This window comes from Anopheles ziemanni, chromosome X (assembly GCF_943734765.1).
Source record: "Anopheles ziemanni chromosome X, idAnoZiCoDA_A2_x.2, whole genome shotgun sequence".
In the NCBI taxonomy this organism is placed as follows: domain Eukaryota; kingdom Metazoa; phylum Arthropoda; class Insecta; order Diptera; family Culicidae; genus Anopheles; species Anopheles ziemanni.
Genome location: NC_080707.1, coordinates 8716130 through 8730320, shown reverse-complemented (window position 1 = coordinate 8730320; position 14191 = coordinate 8716130). Strand labels below are relative to the sequence as shown.

General features: G+C 43.4%; 2 protein-coding genes across 2 annotated transcripts; both read right to left on the bottom strand.

Annotated features, from left to right (window-relative positions):
• Positions 1-539: 539 nt before the first annotated feature.
• LOC131290988 (molybdenum cofactor sulfurase) lies at positions 540-3696 on the bottom strand. Its single transcript, XM_058320179.1, has 4 exons — positions 3595-3696; positions 3095-3444; positions 2243-2897; positions 540-2172 (listed from the first exon to the last, which is right to left on the bottom strand). The coding sequence occupies exons 2-4, from the start codon at positions 3165-3167 to the stop codon at positions 540-542; spliced, it is 2361 nt and encodes a 786-aa protein (XP_058176162.1). The 5' UTR covers positions 3168-3444; positions 3595-3696.
• A 995-nt stretch (positions 3697-4691) lies between these two features.
• LOC131291375 (small ribosomal subunit protein uS8A) lies at positions 4692-7227 on the bottom strand. The gene is made up of 3 exons (XM_058320577.1): positions 7139-7227; positions 6220-6543; positions 4692-5197 (listed from the first exon to the last, which is right to left on the bottom strand). The coding sequence occupies exons 2-3, from the start codon at positions 6516-6518 to the stop codon at positions 5104-5106; spliced, it is 393 nt and encodes a 130-aa protein (XP_058176560.1). The 5' UTR covers positions 6519-6543; positions 7139-7227; the 3' UTR covers positions 4692-5103.
• Between the last annotated feature and the right edge of the window lie 6964 nt (positions 7228-14191).

Here is a 14191-nt window from a genome sequence, read left to right as displayed (position 1 = left end):
GAAGTCATGGGATAATTGGTTCCTTTTGGGGCAAACAAGATTTAGGTGAAAAAAGATAAAAAAAAACTACAAATGAAAAGCTGGAAAATGTAAAAATTCAACACAAAAGGAATCAACACATTAAGCAAAAAAACATAACATACATATCGCGTCTCAAAATTGGCGCATACCACGATTTATTATTTAAATGAAATGTGTTAAGTCGCTCGTCCAAAGTAAAAACAAAACTTCTTACATACATTTGTTTTGCTCATAGTAAGGGATCTATTTATTGACGCTTTCCCAGACAATCGGCAGAATGTGGAGAAGCGTTCAGAACGCTAACGAAGGCCGCCGTGCAGCGCTTCTTGTGCAACCAATCACCCGGAGTGCGCTTATGCGATAGTAAGGCAGGACTTGTTACTCAAGCAACGTTGGAAACGTTTTAAAAACTAGCACCGTTTTCCTATGCCTAACAATTTGCCACTCGAAATGGTCCTTTGGCATAAACAAAGTAGTCCGAAACCGAAATCAAACAGTTACGTAGTGGGAATGTTTTGCTACTCTATTAAACCCGTTATCTTGTCTCCGCAGCTGAGCATCGCACCCGGCTCCAGATTCGCATGCGACATGTAGATACCGAAGCGCAGCTTCCCTTCAAATTCCCGACTTATCGTGCGCAGCGGTTCGGCCGTCCGGTTGCCGGTTTCCTGATCGATGCAGATCATCTGACAGCGAGTGCATGGGCCATCGACCGTAAATTGGCAGTCGCCGATCAGTAGCCGGCGCCAGTCCAGCTCTTCCAGCGGGCGGGTGGATTCAATGATCAAATTTCCCCGGAAACGCTGAACAAGCGCGTCCAGCGGTGGGGCTTGCTCGTGCCCGCCCCAATCGTCCACCTTCTCGCTGAGCCAGCGGACGGAAGCGCGATTGACAAGCAGCAGCTGCGCCTGGTTGTTGAGCGACAACTCCTTCGCCGTTCGCCGTTGGACGCGGGCCTCGTTCGGTGACTGGCGCAGCAACCGTAGGCCGGAAATGCCGAGCGCAAGGGAAATCCATTCGGCGACCTCATCACCGCAGTCCATCCCGCTCACCGCATCCGTGCACACTTTCGTCTGGCATAGCTGAATGTGCGCCATGTCGTCGTGTCGCTCCTGTTCCTGGTTTGGGTAGCGCAAATCGATAACGATCTTTTCGTCAGCGTCGGGATGCTCGAGCGTTAGCTGGCAGAGCTGCAGATCAATCGTCGGTCGAATGCGGCACATACCGGGCAGCTTCTTTTGCGTCATTGCCGTGCCGTGGTCGTCAACGACCACGAACTCACGGTCGTAGCGCAGGCCCGTGCTCGAAAGCGGCCAGCTAACATCGTCGCCGCCACGGTCGACGCGGAATGCACCGCACGATTTCAGCGGGTAAAGGCAAATCTGCACCAGCCGGGGCTTGTCGTAGCTCTTGTACAGCGCAGCGATGTTTGCACGCGACACCAGTGGGCCCTTGGTGGTACGGCGGATGTAGCAACCGGCTAGCATCGCCACCAGCTGGTCGATGTCCGCCGCACGCGTGCAGTAACCGAACGAGACGCGAACCGACCCGGTTGGCTTCCCGTCGACGAGATCGTTTGCGTCGCCGCATACGTGTCCCGCTTGGTACTGGCGCAGGATGTCGGTGTCGGTTAGCCCGAAGTGGCGCTGGCACGCACCCGGATTGCAGAAGCACCCCGTCCGCAGGTAGATGCTGTGGTTCGCGGCCATGCAGGCGACTTCGGCGTAACCGACGTAGGTGCCATCGTCGTTCCGTACGTTGAAGTTTATAATCGCACCCTGCGTGTCTGCGTCCTCAAACGCGCTATCGTGGTACAGCTCGACCACCGGCGTGCCATTGGTGTGCTCGAGCTGCCGCAGACGGTTGTGGCAGTAGCGCGCTAGCGCAAACGTGTGCCGCTGGATGCGGTCCATCGGCGACGGACCGATCAGCCGCTCGAGCGTATCCATGCAGGGAAGCAGCGAACAAACGGCCAAAAAGTTTAACGTGCCGTCCTCAAAGCGCTCCGCCAGCGTATCGCGTTTCACGTGGAACCCGCCCGGACCGCTTATTGCGATTTTCACCGTACCTCCGCCGTAGTAGCGTTTTCCCGGCAGCAACAGGTGCTCGACGTCCTTGCGAACCAGAAGTGCTCCGAGGCCAGTGGGATACCTAAAATGGAATAAAATATCAAATAACTATAATAAGAGCACACGTCTCGACGATAGAAATGTTGCCCTACCCGAATATTTTGTAGAACGATACACATACAAAGCTTGGTTTGTAGCGCGTAAGATTCAGCGGGCTGGTCGAAACGTAGCTAGCTGCATCAAGGCACACGTGAAACCGGTCCCGGTCAAACCCGTCCAATCCACTCTGTTCTACCGTTCCGCATAACGCCAGTGGATACTTGGTACCGTTAAAGTTGCATTGGGCGGGGAAGACAAGCAGCGAGGGGCGCGTCCGTTGGCAGTCCGGAACCGGAGGTCCCTCGCCGGACCGTTGGAGTGCCTGCAACAGGTCGGTCCGTTCCACCGGGTGAATTCGATCGGTTTGTACGATCTCGCGCATGCCCAGCACAGACGTATGACTTTCTCGCAAGAATACGAACGCCCCGGGCTCGGCAGTTTCGGTCGGGGTCGAGGGCGAACGGAACTGGAACGACTCTCCGATGAGCTTCAACGCACCGGTGGTGCCGGATGTGAACACTAGCTCGTATTCGGAAGCGCGGGTGTTAAACCATCGCAATACACGGTACCGTACCAGGTCCACCATGTCCTCCATCGTTCGGCTGGTGTGTGGATTGCAGAACAGGTGTCTCGCGAGCAGCTCCTGAACCGCACGGAGCTGCGATTCACCGTATAACGCCGTGCCAGCATGGTCAAGGTAACATTTTCCTGTAGAAGGTATTAAAAATAGAATCAGTCATTTTTCAACCAATTTCACAAAAAAAAAAGATTTTAACTGTAAGCTTCCAGAGAACAGACAAAACAAAATGCTACACTAAAGAAGGCACTTTATAAAGGTTAGTTTGCTTGAAAAAATCATTGAACAAATAACGAATCCAAATAGCACTGATGATATTTGCTCTTACCTTTCAGGCGGCCAAATTCCTGCTCAATTTTTAGCAACTCCTCCGTGCTATACTCGCTGCTGAACTCCATCATTGCGCGGTGCAAGATAATAAACTATTTTACCACACACAAATGCTGCCTTGTCACCTGATAGCTGAGCTCGACTCAGATAAAATATTACCGAGAGGTGTATATAAGTACCTCCTCGATATCGGTACTAAGTTTACAAACGATTCGCTTAAAAAAAAGGCACAATTTGTCTTCCGCTTCAGATTGACGTCCACCCCATGGTCAAAATTGTAATATCATCGTAGAAAATCAACTCGTTCGTACATAATAAGCAGGGGAGGCTGATAAGCCGTCAAGTAAGCTGCGAAGAATAACAAAAACAATCATTTAGTGAATATTTGATCACATCTTCCAACTCCAATCGAACCACGTACACGATGCACCGGTCAATGCCTGTCGCTATAGGTAGCTGAGGTAGATAATGATAGTTGTTTTCAAAGATCATACTCACTTTCGAGACTTTGATGCCCCGCACTTGAATGTTGATGAGGATTACCTTCAGAAATAAATATTTGTTTGTAATAGCATTTCACATTGGAGATTTCGTTTAAATACCTACATTTAGATTTCATGTTATGATACACGAACTCATAACATTTTAAACTGTCATACTTTTGTACCAAGATCTGTGCAAAAAGGGGGGCAGTTTATGGTAGCTTTCTGTTTCCCTTCACTTTTGACAGTTGATTTAATATTTGAAAAGCAAGTTGCTGTATTTTTACAAAATTGAGATAGAACTAAATAGTTCATGTTTGCCATATTAAATTTACTGCTAATTTGTCTAATGTAATGGTTGCTTGAAACAAGTAGAATATTATGTTATGTTGCTACTCTACTGTATTGCTTTTACTTTGTTTCTACTGCAGTAGTTATTGTAGCAACACTTACAGCATTATCAGTTGAATTGTGGTTTGTTTCGAGCTTTGGCCACTAACTTCTATGTTGGATGATACATTTCTAGACATTTTAGGTTTTCTAGAGTATGTTTAGCAATTTAGCTGTAGTATACATTTTCCTGTCAGTTTCGAACTGAATTTCCAAGCATGTACACGGTGAAAATGGCAGGGTAGGCGTTATAGGCTAGTTTATACGCTCACATCTAAAGTAGAATTTTGAGGGTTAAAAGATACAAAATTTATCGAAAAATATTGCTTAGGAGCATACAAAACTTTGTATTTTCATAGAATAAATCGGTACAATCACTTTGGAAAAGGATACTGTAAGTATGGCTGGAAAACTATTATTATGCGAAAATCGCTATGGTGTAGATTCTTCAGGCTGTACGAGCTAAAAAAGCTACCAAACTTGTTACACGCACAATCCGACATTTATATTTGATCAATATGTTTAGAACCACTGATTTGTTAAACTGCCTTCAAAGTGGCAAAGGATTGGGCAAAAAGAGCAGCAACTATTTTATTTTCACTTCAGGACGGAAGATAATATTTCGATAACACAATATAAAACAGTTGACTGGAAACGCAGAGAAGAAAACGATTATTAAGCAACATTACGACGTTGCGTAAGTACAACATTTTCTCGAAATAAACACTACGCTCTTCTTTTAACGGTAGGTTCAAATGCGCACTTTATTTCACACGTTTTGTTTATCAATTCATGCTAAGCCCATTTGCACTTCATAACGTAATCGAGTTTCTTGCTGTTTCGGTTCAAATGTGTACGGTACACCGTAGCAGGGGAAAAACGCGGCGGAACCAAAGCAGACAAAAAAAAAGTACAAATGAAATGAAACAGCGAAGAAAGGAACCCTTTTTAGCTTCAAGGACAAGGCTCCTTCAGCCGCTTCTCCTACTCTTCCTCGCATCGGTCGGCAGTCGCGAAGGTGTGATTGTGACGTGAAATGCGCGCTTGTGTTCCCACCGTGTGCCCAAAACACACAGACACACACACACACACTCTCTGCAAAACTCCAGAGGCGGCGGGGGTTTGTGATAGGTTGTTAGAAGAAGTATCCTAGAATCTTGCCACCGAGATGCTTCCTCCTGGCCTCCTCGTGATCCATGATTCCTCCACTTGTTGTGAGAACGACGTATCTGTGACGAAAATGAAGAGATGGGAGAAAAGAGACACCGTTAACAATCGTGCATACGAAGAAACAAATTTATATAAACACAATCAATTGAGCCACAATTTTCAATGTTCTAGTCTAGACAACCGAATTAACTATCGGAATGCACACTCGTTCGTAGTCAAAGCAATCGAATACCATGGTTGCGAGGCCTATAGAAAACCCTTGCTAATATAAAAGGCCAGCTATCTTAAAGACGGTTTTAAAGATTGATTCATATTTATCCGGGTATTTGAGTCGATTGCATTTCATAAATCAAGTCATGTATCCAGTCCTATGAATCGGAACAACGTGGGTTTGTTTATCGCCGTCCCGGGATTAACAGGTGGATGTGTTTTTCACAACATTCTCTAGCCCCCTAAGTGTACCATTACTACCTCTCATTTTTGGTTCAAGCAGTAATATAAACAAGTAAAGAAGGCATATAATGACCAAACTTCTAAATTGCAAATTGCTTATAAACATGACGTACATCTCGTATGTAAGATCGATGTATCCATTCCTTTGAATCGGACCAACGTGGGCGATCGTCGACCCGGGATTAAAAGGTGGATGTGTTTTTCTATAGCCCCCTAAGCGTGTATCATTACCGCTTCATGGAAAGGAAACGGTAACATTGTAATGAAGAAGGCATAGACATCCCGAACGCTTATTCGAATTGATGTACGTCGTGTAGATTTGAGTGATTGTTATAAATATTCTATAGGTTGTGACGAATTTTTCCACAAGCCCGTCATTGGTTTCCAGTTACGGGTCAAATGATTTCAAAAGTCCAAATGCTAGCACAATTTGACATTGTTGTTAGAGTTGATTCAAGTTACTTAAAAATGTTACCTCATATAAGTATCATTTCTTTGAGATAAAAAGAATGACATTTCAAGCCTGTGCGCGCTGGCGTAGATTACTTTGAGAAACCAGGTAACATTAAAATGAGCACTGAATCGGAAAGGCCTGCACACTGGCCGTGCAGAGGATGGGAAAACTTACCCGAACTGGCGGGAGGGCAGCAGCGTATTCGTCCACCGTTCGATGTCGTCCAGCTTAACGTCGAACCGGGGCGAAATGATGCCGGCCTTGTTGAGGCGTCCGGTCAGGTTGACCACCACCTTGCCCGAGCGGTGATCGTCCACGATCTCGAACTCGCCAATGTAACCGTGCTTCATCATAACGGTCAGGAACTTTACAATGACCTTCGAGTTCGGCCGGATGAGCACCTGTCGTTTGCCGCGCTTTTCCGCATTGTTGATGCTCTTGAGGGCATCGGCTAGCACGCTGATACGGACCATGGTTGGGAACTCGTCTTACAGTTCACTGCGGGTGGTAAAAAAAAGAGTTATTAGTAGGTTTGCCAATGGGTGCTGCTAGCAAAGGGACAGCAGTGTTGGGTGGGGTGTGTGATTTGATTTCGACCCGGTGGTACGTGAACGATTCGGCACTGGCACTAGAAACATATCGTGCTACGGGTTTAGTTGATCGTGTTGGCCGCAATGCTTTTGTTGATGGAGAACTTCTTCCTTACAATCGCGTGCCGCCGCCATCGGCACCGCTTAACCACCATAACCACAACGGCAGCGATCAACGTTCGACATTACCGACAAGCTGGCCTTTGATTGATGATGATCCTTGGGTGCGGATGATTGAAACACCGCTCACTTCGGGGCCAATGCACCCTCATTTTTCTGCTCTCCAACGCGGGTAAACAACGCTAGTACCGGAGCACCGAAAACGATGGCTGCACATCACAACACGACGTAGGGCGCTGGAGATGGTTGCATATTTTCCTCGTACCACCGGGTGAAAACAAACGCTTTCTGCACGCCACTGCCGCACCAGCATCAACTGCGTCGAGTGCACGGCATCCTTCCAGAAGCCAGCTGCAGTTTCATTCCAAATTTCATCCATTTACCTCACTGTGCACGCGTTGACACGACGTACGTTGCCGAAGACTCGCTCGTAAAAGAACAGGAAGCGGTTGCCACGCTTGGCGCGTTGACGTTAAAGACGTCAGATGTAGGTCGACTGCCGGCATTTTGACAGTCGAAAGCGGAAGCGCCTTTTGGTAGGGTTGCTTCGATGAACCTTTTCACAGGTGTCGGATAGTGTATGATTTTTGCCCAACAGATGACGCTGTTTCAAATTACTGTTACCGCGTGACCACATTACCGCGTGACTACATTAGGCGTACCATACCAAAAAACTGGTGCGGCCCAGGTGGTAAAAACCGTTTTTTCTCTCTTTCTAGCGCACCATCGGCTCTGGTACGCTGTCACTCGACCGTACCAAGTTTTTGGTATGGTACGCCTAATGTGGTCACGCGGTTAGATTTTTGGGATTTTCTTTTAAAATTTCTTGTCGATGCATAATAGAATAAAAAGCTTTTCAGCTGTGAATCTTCAAAATTCTCAGAGTTGATAGTAGTAGATCGGACCGATAAAAAAGGACATAACGGAACAATTAACAATACGTTTGTTTTTTTGTGGATTCAACCTTTTATTGATTTTATTCAATCTGTAGCGTTATCAATGTGTTATTTATGCATAATATTGAGTATAATAATGAAAAGTATAAACATTACAATGGCTTCATCTGCTATTCATTTCATATAAGCTTTCCCCTTCATAATATGTTAGACTAATATATAAATAATGTTCAATGGCAAGAAATGTTACTGCAGATATTTGGTCATTTAATTTCAATTTAAAATTTACGCTCAATTTATCGCTGACAATGTGTTGTTTACGAGTCACGTTGATTATTGAAATTATATCATTCCAAAGGATTATTGAAAAGTAATGGTCAATATTTCGGTTTATATTTGGTTGTTTGGTATTATCGTTAGGATCCGGATCGCCTGTCTTTTATATTAATAATAGAAATGTTTTAATAAAAAATACATAGCCGTTAGTAATTTGAAATAAGCTTTCTCGTTCACAATGTGTTCGTTATGAGTAATATTCAATGAAGCTATAACGATTCCTCAGCCGTATAGTAATTCCAAACTGGTTATTTTGGTGATGAAAAAAAATTAACTCATTTTAGTTTTGCTTATTATTTTAATTACAGCTATCCAACAATTATCTCCTCTGTGGTGAAAATGTTTCATTAAAAAATTACATGGAATTTATCTGCCATTTATTTCAATTAAGCTTTTCCCTTTTCAATGTGATGTTATGTTGTAATGTTCATTTGAAAATGTATATTGTATATCATCTCATTTCTCTCTCATCTCAACTCCTCCTCCGTTAATAATAAATCGTATTTAATTACTGATTAGTAGGCTTTGATTCTGTTTATGCTTTCCGCTTCACAATGAGTTCATGAGTAATAAAGAACAATAAACACTTATGCTAAATATTCACTCACACATATGTTGTTTGGTTGTGTGTTACTATCACAAAAATTCGGAATACCTCTCCCATATGTTAATAATGGAAATGTTTCATTAAAAACTTCATTTGGTTTTAATCTGCGATTGATTTCAAATAAGCTTCACAATGTGTTGTTAATGAATATGATGATAGAAATAGCACCACAATTTGTTAAAAAGTTATGTTCAGTGAAATAATCATGGTTCTCCAGCGTTTTAGTCATTCATGTTTCCGTTAAAATTCTGCTTGACTTTGAATTGAACAATTTTGTTTTTAAACAATATTTACTCATTTAAATGATTATCACTATTCCAAAGATCCGGAACTCCTATCCTATATGTTATGTATAAAAATATTTCATTAAACTATCCTATATGTTATGTATAAAAATTGAAAAAAAAATGAATTGAAAAAATTGAAAAATTGAAAAATTTCATTGAATAATGTTTGTTATAAAATTCATACCATTCCCAAGTAATAATTGTTGAAATTGAATTTTAATTTAATTATTAGGTTGCCGTAGCAGTCCTCTACGCTACTTAAAATTGTTCGTTGAATGAAAATTGAATAAGTTGATTTTACGTAATGTTTAATCATGTTATTCGGTAGTGTATAACATATTAGAGAAAGATCTTCTTTCATCCATCTATTCTTTCGTTGTTCGTGTTACAGTTTCTAATATTTATCATTTGATTCAAGGTAAAGCCCATGCGGGAAACATTTTATATTATATTAGATGTGTTACAAAAAAAAAAAAAAAAAAAATGGCACAAGTAAAAAGATCTATCACGTTCGGTTTGGATCAGCTATGGATAAGTACTATTTCGTGCACAGTTTGCAACAGTTGCAATGATTGATTGTTGATCTGCAGTGTTTGTTTCTTCTGCTCGCTTCAAGTAAAGTGCCAGCACGACAAATGCATTGGTTTTGGTGATGTTGTTTCATCAAGATGTAACACTCGCTGTCTGCTTGCAAACAATAAGAGAAAATACCAAATCGGTTTTTTGTACTAAAGTTGTTCGAAGGTAAACTGGAACATCATGTGTTCTAGATAAAAAACATATAGTTTCATAAACATGCTATGGGAGACGTGAAGCGATAATACAAAACACAAAGCCAAGAAAAAGCGGTATCAAGGTTTACTGCAGTATTGACTTCATCGTAAGCATGGACTATGTTATATGTATAAAGTTCAATTTACATAGTTATTAGTAAGAGGTACTTTCGTTAGAATTTAACATTTATATGAAAAATTAATCTGAGCCCGTGTAGTTTTTTGTTAAAAAAGCAAACAATGGTATTTGTTCTCTAAACAAAGTACATCCAAACTGACCACGTGTTAACACTTTGACTGCCAAGCGTATTAGAACATTTTTAGCACAATCGGTTTTCATAATATTTGTTTATAAGAATTGATTTTAATCCAACAACAAGCTTCGTTAAGGATAAATTTGTACATTTACCATCGATTACGACTAAATTAGAGCAATAATATATTAATTTTGTGGCAAAAGTTTATTAACTATTATTATTATTCATTTATGGTCGAGGGGGAGTTAATTTTCTAAAAGACTCTTTTAAAATCATGGTGATCTCACAGTAACTGCACAGAGTATATGTAGTAAGCTCAAAAGTAGTCTCATGCATAAGATCGAATCGAAAAAAAGGTTTGGTTTGGTACTTACTGGAGCTTTACTCATCGCTGGGTTCGCGATCGTCGGTGGCGAGCCAAGGTCCGAAGCTGTGCTTGATGTGTTCGCAGTCGAACGGGTTGCAGCTAAACCTATACCGCATGTGCGCCTGGTGCCGCTCCGGGTTGATCATGAGCACCCGCCAGTTTTGGGTGTATAGGACATCCATCCGAATGGTGTCGAAACACGGATGGTCATCATCGACGCGGATCACCACTGGTTCGTGGTGACCGGATAGGATGCCGTGTAGTATCAGCGTTTCCAATTGAAAGGGCACAACAATAGGCATAGACCCGATGTAGTATACCAGCATTGTGCCCAATACTATCTCCTGAAAGGAAAAACGGAAAGTGGAATGATCAGTTGTGAGCGTATCGTGGAAGGCGAAGAGTGTTCGCAAGGGTGGAAGTTATCTCTAAAGGTTCTGGCCCTGATGGGATCCCACCGATTTTTCTAATCAATTTAAGAGAAGCTGTCACATCCTTACAATTAAAAAAAAAGGAAACCCGTGGAAAAAAGGAAACCCCTGACATTTGCATCATTAACAAAACATGTTTTGATCAAACTAAACACGAATGAACTACTATGCTGCTCGGACTTTTTAAAGCCCATTCAACATCTACAAATCTCCTCGAATTTACGCTTGAATATGTAACTCTTTCTTGAGACCAAAGCCGTTAATAAAGAAATAAGAAATCAATAAACTCTACACATGGTATAATAAAGCTTGTTACAATTGAACATAAGATAGAGAAAGTAAGAGACTTCATAGTCATTCTAGACTCCAAATTTACATTAATTCCTCCGAACAACGTTATAAGACGAAGAGCTACTAATATTCTTTGATTTATAAAACGTTGTAGTCTAAGTTTCCAATATACATTAAAAACGTTATACAATACTATGTTCGATCGATTTTTGAATACTGCAGTATTGTTTGGTCACCGTACACATCCTAAACTAAACTAAACTAAATTTTTATGTACCGTCTCGGCAATTAAGAAACATCAGAAAATAGAAAATTAAAGCTCAATTCCTAAAACAAATTACTGATATATAAAACAATAAAATGCATACTTTGTGCATCTCCAGTATGCTCGCAGTGTGCGAGCACACACACAAAAAGGTCCAAATCAGAGCAAACAAGATGCTAAAAATGATATTAAACCTTCACTGGAGGACTCCTACAAATCGTGTTCTGGAGCTTGCTGGAGTGGAGTTCGAATTCAGCTGACCAATACAAATATATCAACAAGAGTTAAATGTTTCTTATCAGTACATGCATTGATTCGTAACTCAGTCTCATAAGTAAGTAAACTAGTTTAAGATAAATAAAAGTGAAGTGTTTCAAGCTTGCACGTAACAACAAGTCCATCACACAATCTTTAATCACCTCTTTAAGAGATGTAAGTAAATTTTTAGTAGCTGCCATCCTGTAAACAATGGCAAAATCAATACCAAAACAACCATCCATTGGTAATTCTTATCCTCAATTAAACTGTTTTAACTTAACCTAGACATAAGTTATCTTTCAGTTTTTGGTAGGTCTACTTGTTTGACGACATAAATAAATTAAAAAAATTAATAAATAAAAGGTAAATCAATAAAAAAAAATAAATAAATAAATAAATGTATGAAGTAAATGATATAAAGTAAATATAAAGTAAATAAGTAAATAAATAAATGAATAAAAAAAAAGATAAACAAATACGACTTGCCGTGATATAAGGGAGTGAGAAAATGGCCATAAGGGTCTGATGCTTCATAACAACCGCCCGCGGATGGTTGCCGTCCGGCAGAAGGATTAAGGAGTATAGCTGGGGGCACCAGCGCGGGAGTTGCTCAAGGTAGTTGAGGTTGCAACCACGGAGCAGCATCTGCAGATGACGCAGGTTGGGCGCTCGGCTCAGGATACCTGCCACCTGGTCACTGCACGCGGCCCAGCGGCACTCGAGCTGAAAGACGGTGAGCTGATCGAGCGACATCGCATAGGGGAGGATGAGGATCGGCTTGGTGATCGCCATGCGCAGCACCTCCAGGTTGTGGCAGTGGCGCAGGTTGATGCCGACGTCGTTCGGCGACTCGATGCACAGGTACCGCAGCTTCGGCACGAGCCAGTCCTGGTTGGTCCAGGTGAGCTGCTTGCGCCACGACGACACGAGACAGAGCGACTCCAGCCGGCAGAACTTCACCGTGCCGCACTCGTCCGACAGGACGCAGCCGAACAGGCACAGCTTGCGCATGGCCTGCACCTCCTGGTAGGCGTCCTGCTCGATCTCGATGCGTCCGCCCACCAGCTCCAGCGTCTCGAGCTTCTTGAGGCTGATGAACAGGCGCAGCCGGTACACCTCGTTGCAAGAGGACACCCGCAGGTGGATGAGGTTGGGCATGCGCCGGGCGAACAGGCGCCAGAACTCCTGGCACGGCGACATCGACGTCGTCATGCTGACGTCGAAGTGCTTCAGCTTGGGCAGCGATAGACTCCGCAGGGGGATCCACGTTTCCCAGCACAGCATGATCCTCAGCTGGCACAGCGTTTGGAAGCCGGCGTAGAACGCCACGGCCGGCTCCAGCTGCGACCGGCGGGTCGACATCGACAGGCTGGTGGGACAGCCGTACGTAACATCCAAGATCAGCCTCAGGAGCCGGGGCGCGTACATATCCAGCTTGAGCGAGTTTCGGGTCGGTGGGCGGTGATAGTAGTCGATCCAATGGAGCCTTTTCAGGTGCGGCATGACGCACCGCATTTCGCCAGTATCGTGGCGCGCGGCCCGCTTCTGATGCAGGCGCACCGTCATGTCGGTCACGAAGGAAAAGAGCGGCAGATTCAGGGCGATAAACTCGCCCACGACCGACGGATGCTCGCCGGTGATGTCCAGCGTCCGGACCTCCCAGCAGATCGGTATCTGCTTCACCACGAGCCGCAGATCGGCGGTGATGCCGCTCGGGCCGCAGTCGACCGTCAGGTGCCGGTACCGGCGCCGGCACCACCTGAAGAACTGCCTGTCGATTACCTGCATCTCCTGGTGCCCACGGACCGGGACATCGCGCAGCGCGTTCAGGCACAGGGCGACGTTCTTCCTGCGCCCGATGACCGCACTGGCCAGCGCACTGAGGCGCTTGTTGGTGCAGGACACCGCCTTCAGATCTTCCAGCGGCAGAAAGGTCAGGATGTTTTTCAACACATGGTCCGGGACGTTATTCACCCCGATGGGTTGCTCCATCATTGGACTCCAAGAAACACTCGTCAACAGCAAACCGTCGGTAAAACTCCAACACACTTTCTTCTAACCAATAGTAGAACAGTGTCCAAGTAAGTACAACAAGACAACCGAAGTACGAAAGCGAGGCAGAAGATCTCAAAACACTGCTTTCAGTTTGAAAAAATCGTCACTTCTGCACAAATTGTCGTTACAGAATAGTCACAAATTACTGACGGCATAAATGAATACACAAATAAATAAGTGAATAACAATATGAAATTTATAAATATTTATAAATAAATAAATTAACACGTTGACTGCCATTTTTGATAGCCAGCTGTCATAAGTTCTAAAAAGCTTTTGCCCCAGAAATAAATGAACATGCAACATAAAAATTGCAGTCATATTTAATATCAATTCTTTGGGAAGCTAAATCTTAGCTTAGCCTTCAAAAACTATAGGTATAATAAATGTTATAAACTCATTTTATTAAAAAAGATTGTACCAAAAAAATGTGCTAAAAACGCTTGACAGTTAATCATTTGAACGAGAACAAATACAAAGAGAGAAGCGGATGATTCACCCTTCTATTACAACGAACAAAGGCAAAGTGTGACCGGCACTTTGACGGCCCAGCGTTTTTTCTTGACGAAATTGGCTTGATTTTAGTCCAATATCAAATAGACTAAGCTTTCCT

What these genes read in the sequence shown, in the direction of transcription:
- LOC131291375 (XM_058320577.1), bottom strand. Translation starts at nt 6,518, where the DNA reads ATGGTCCGTATCAGCGTGCTAGCCGATGCCCTCAAGAGCATCAACAAT. An exon ending in CTGCCCTCCCGCCAGTTCGG is followed by an intron (nt 5,198 to 6,219) that starts GTAAGTTTTCCC and finishes TTTTCGTCACAG; the next exon opens with ATACGTCGTTCTCACAACAA.
- LOC131290988 (XM_058320179.1), bottom strand. Translation starts at nt 3,167, where the DNA reads ATGATGGAGTTCAGCAGCGAGTATAGCACGGAGGAGTTGCTAAAAATT. An exon ending in GGAATTTGGCCGCCTGAAAG is followed by an intron (nt 2,898 to 3,094) that starts GTAAGAGCAAAT and finishes TACCTTCTACAG; the next exon opens with GAAAATGTTACCTTGACCAT. An exon ending in TCGTTCTACAAAATATTCGG is followed by an intron (nt 2,173 to 2,242) that starts GTAGGGCAACAT and finishes ATTCCATTTTAG; the next exon opens with GTATCCCACTGGCCTCGGAG.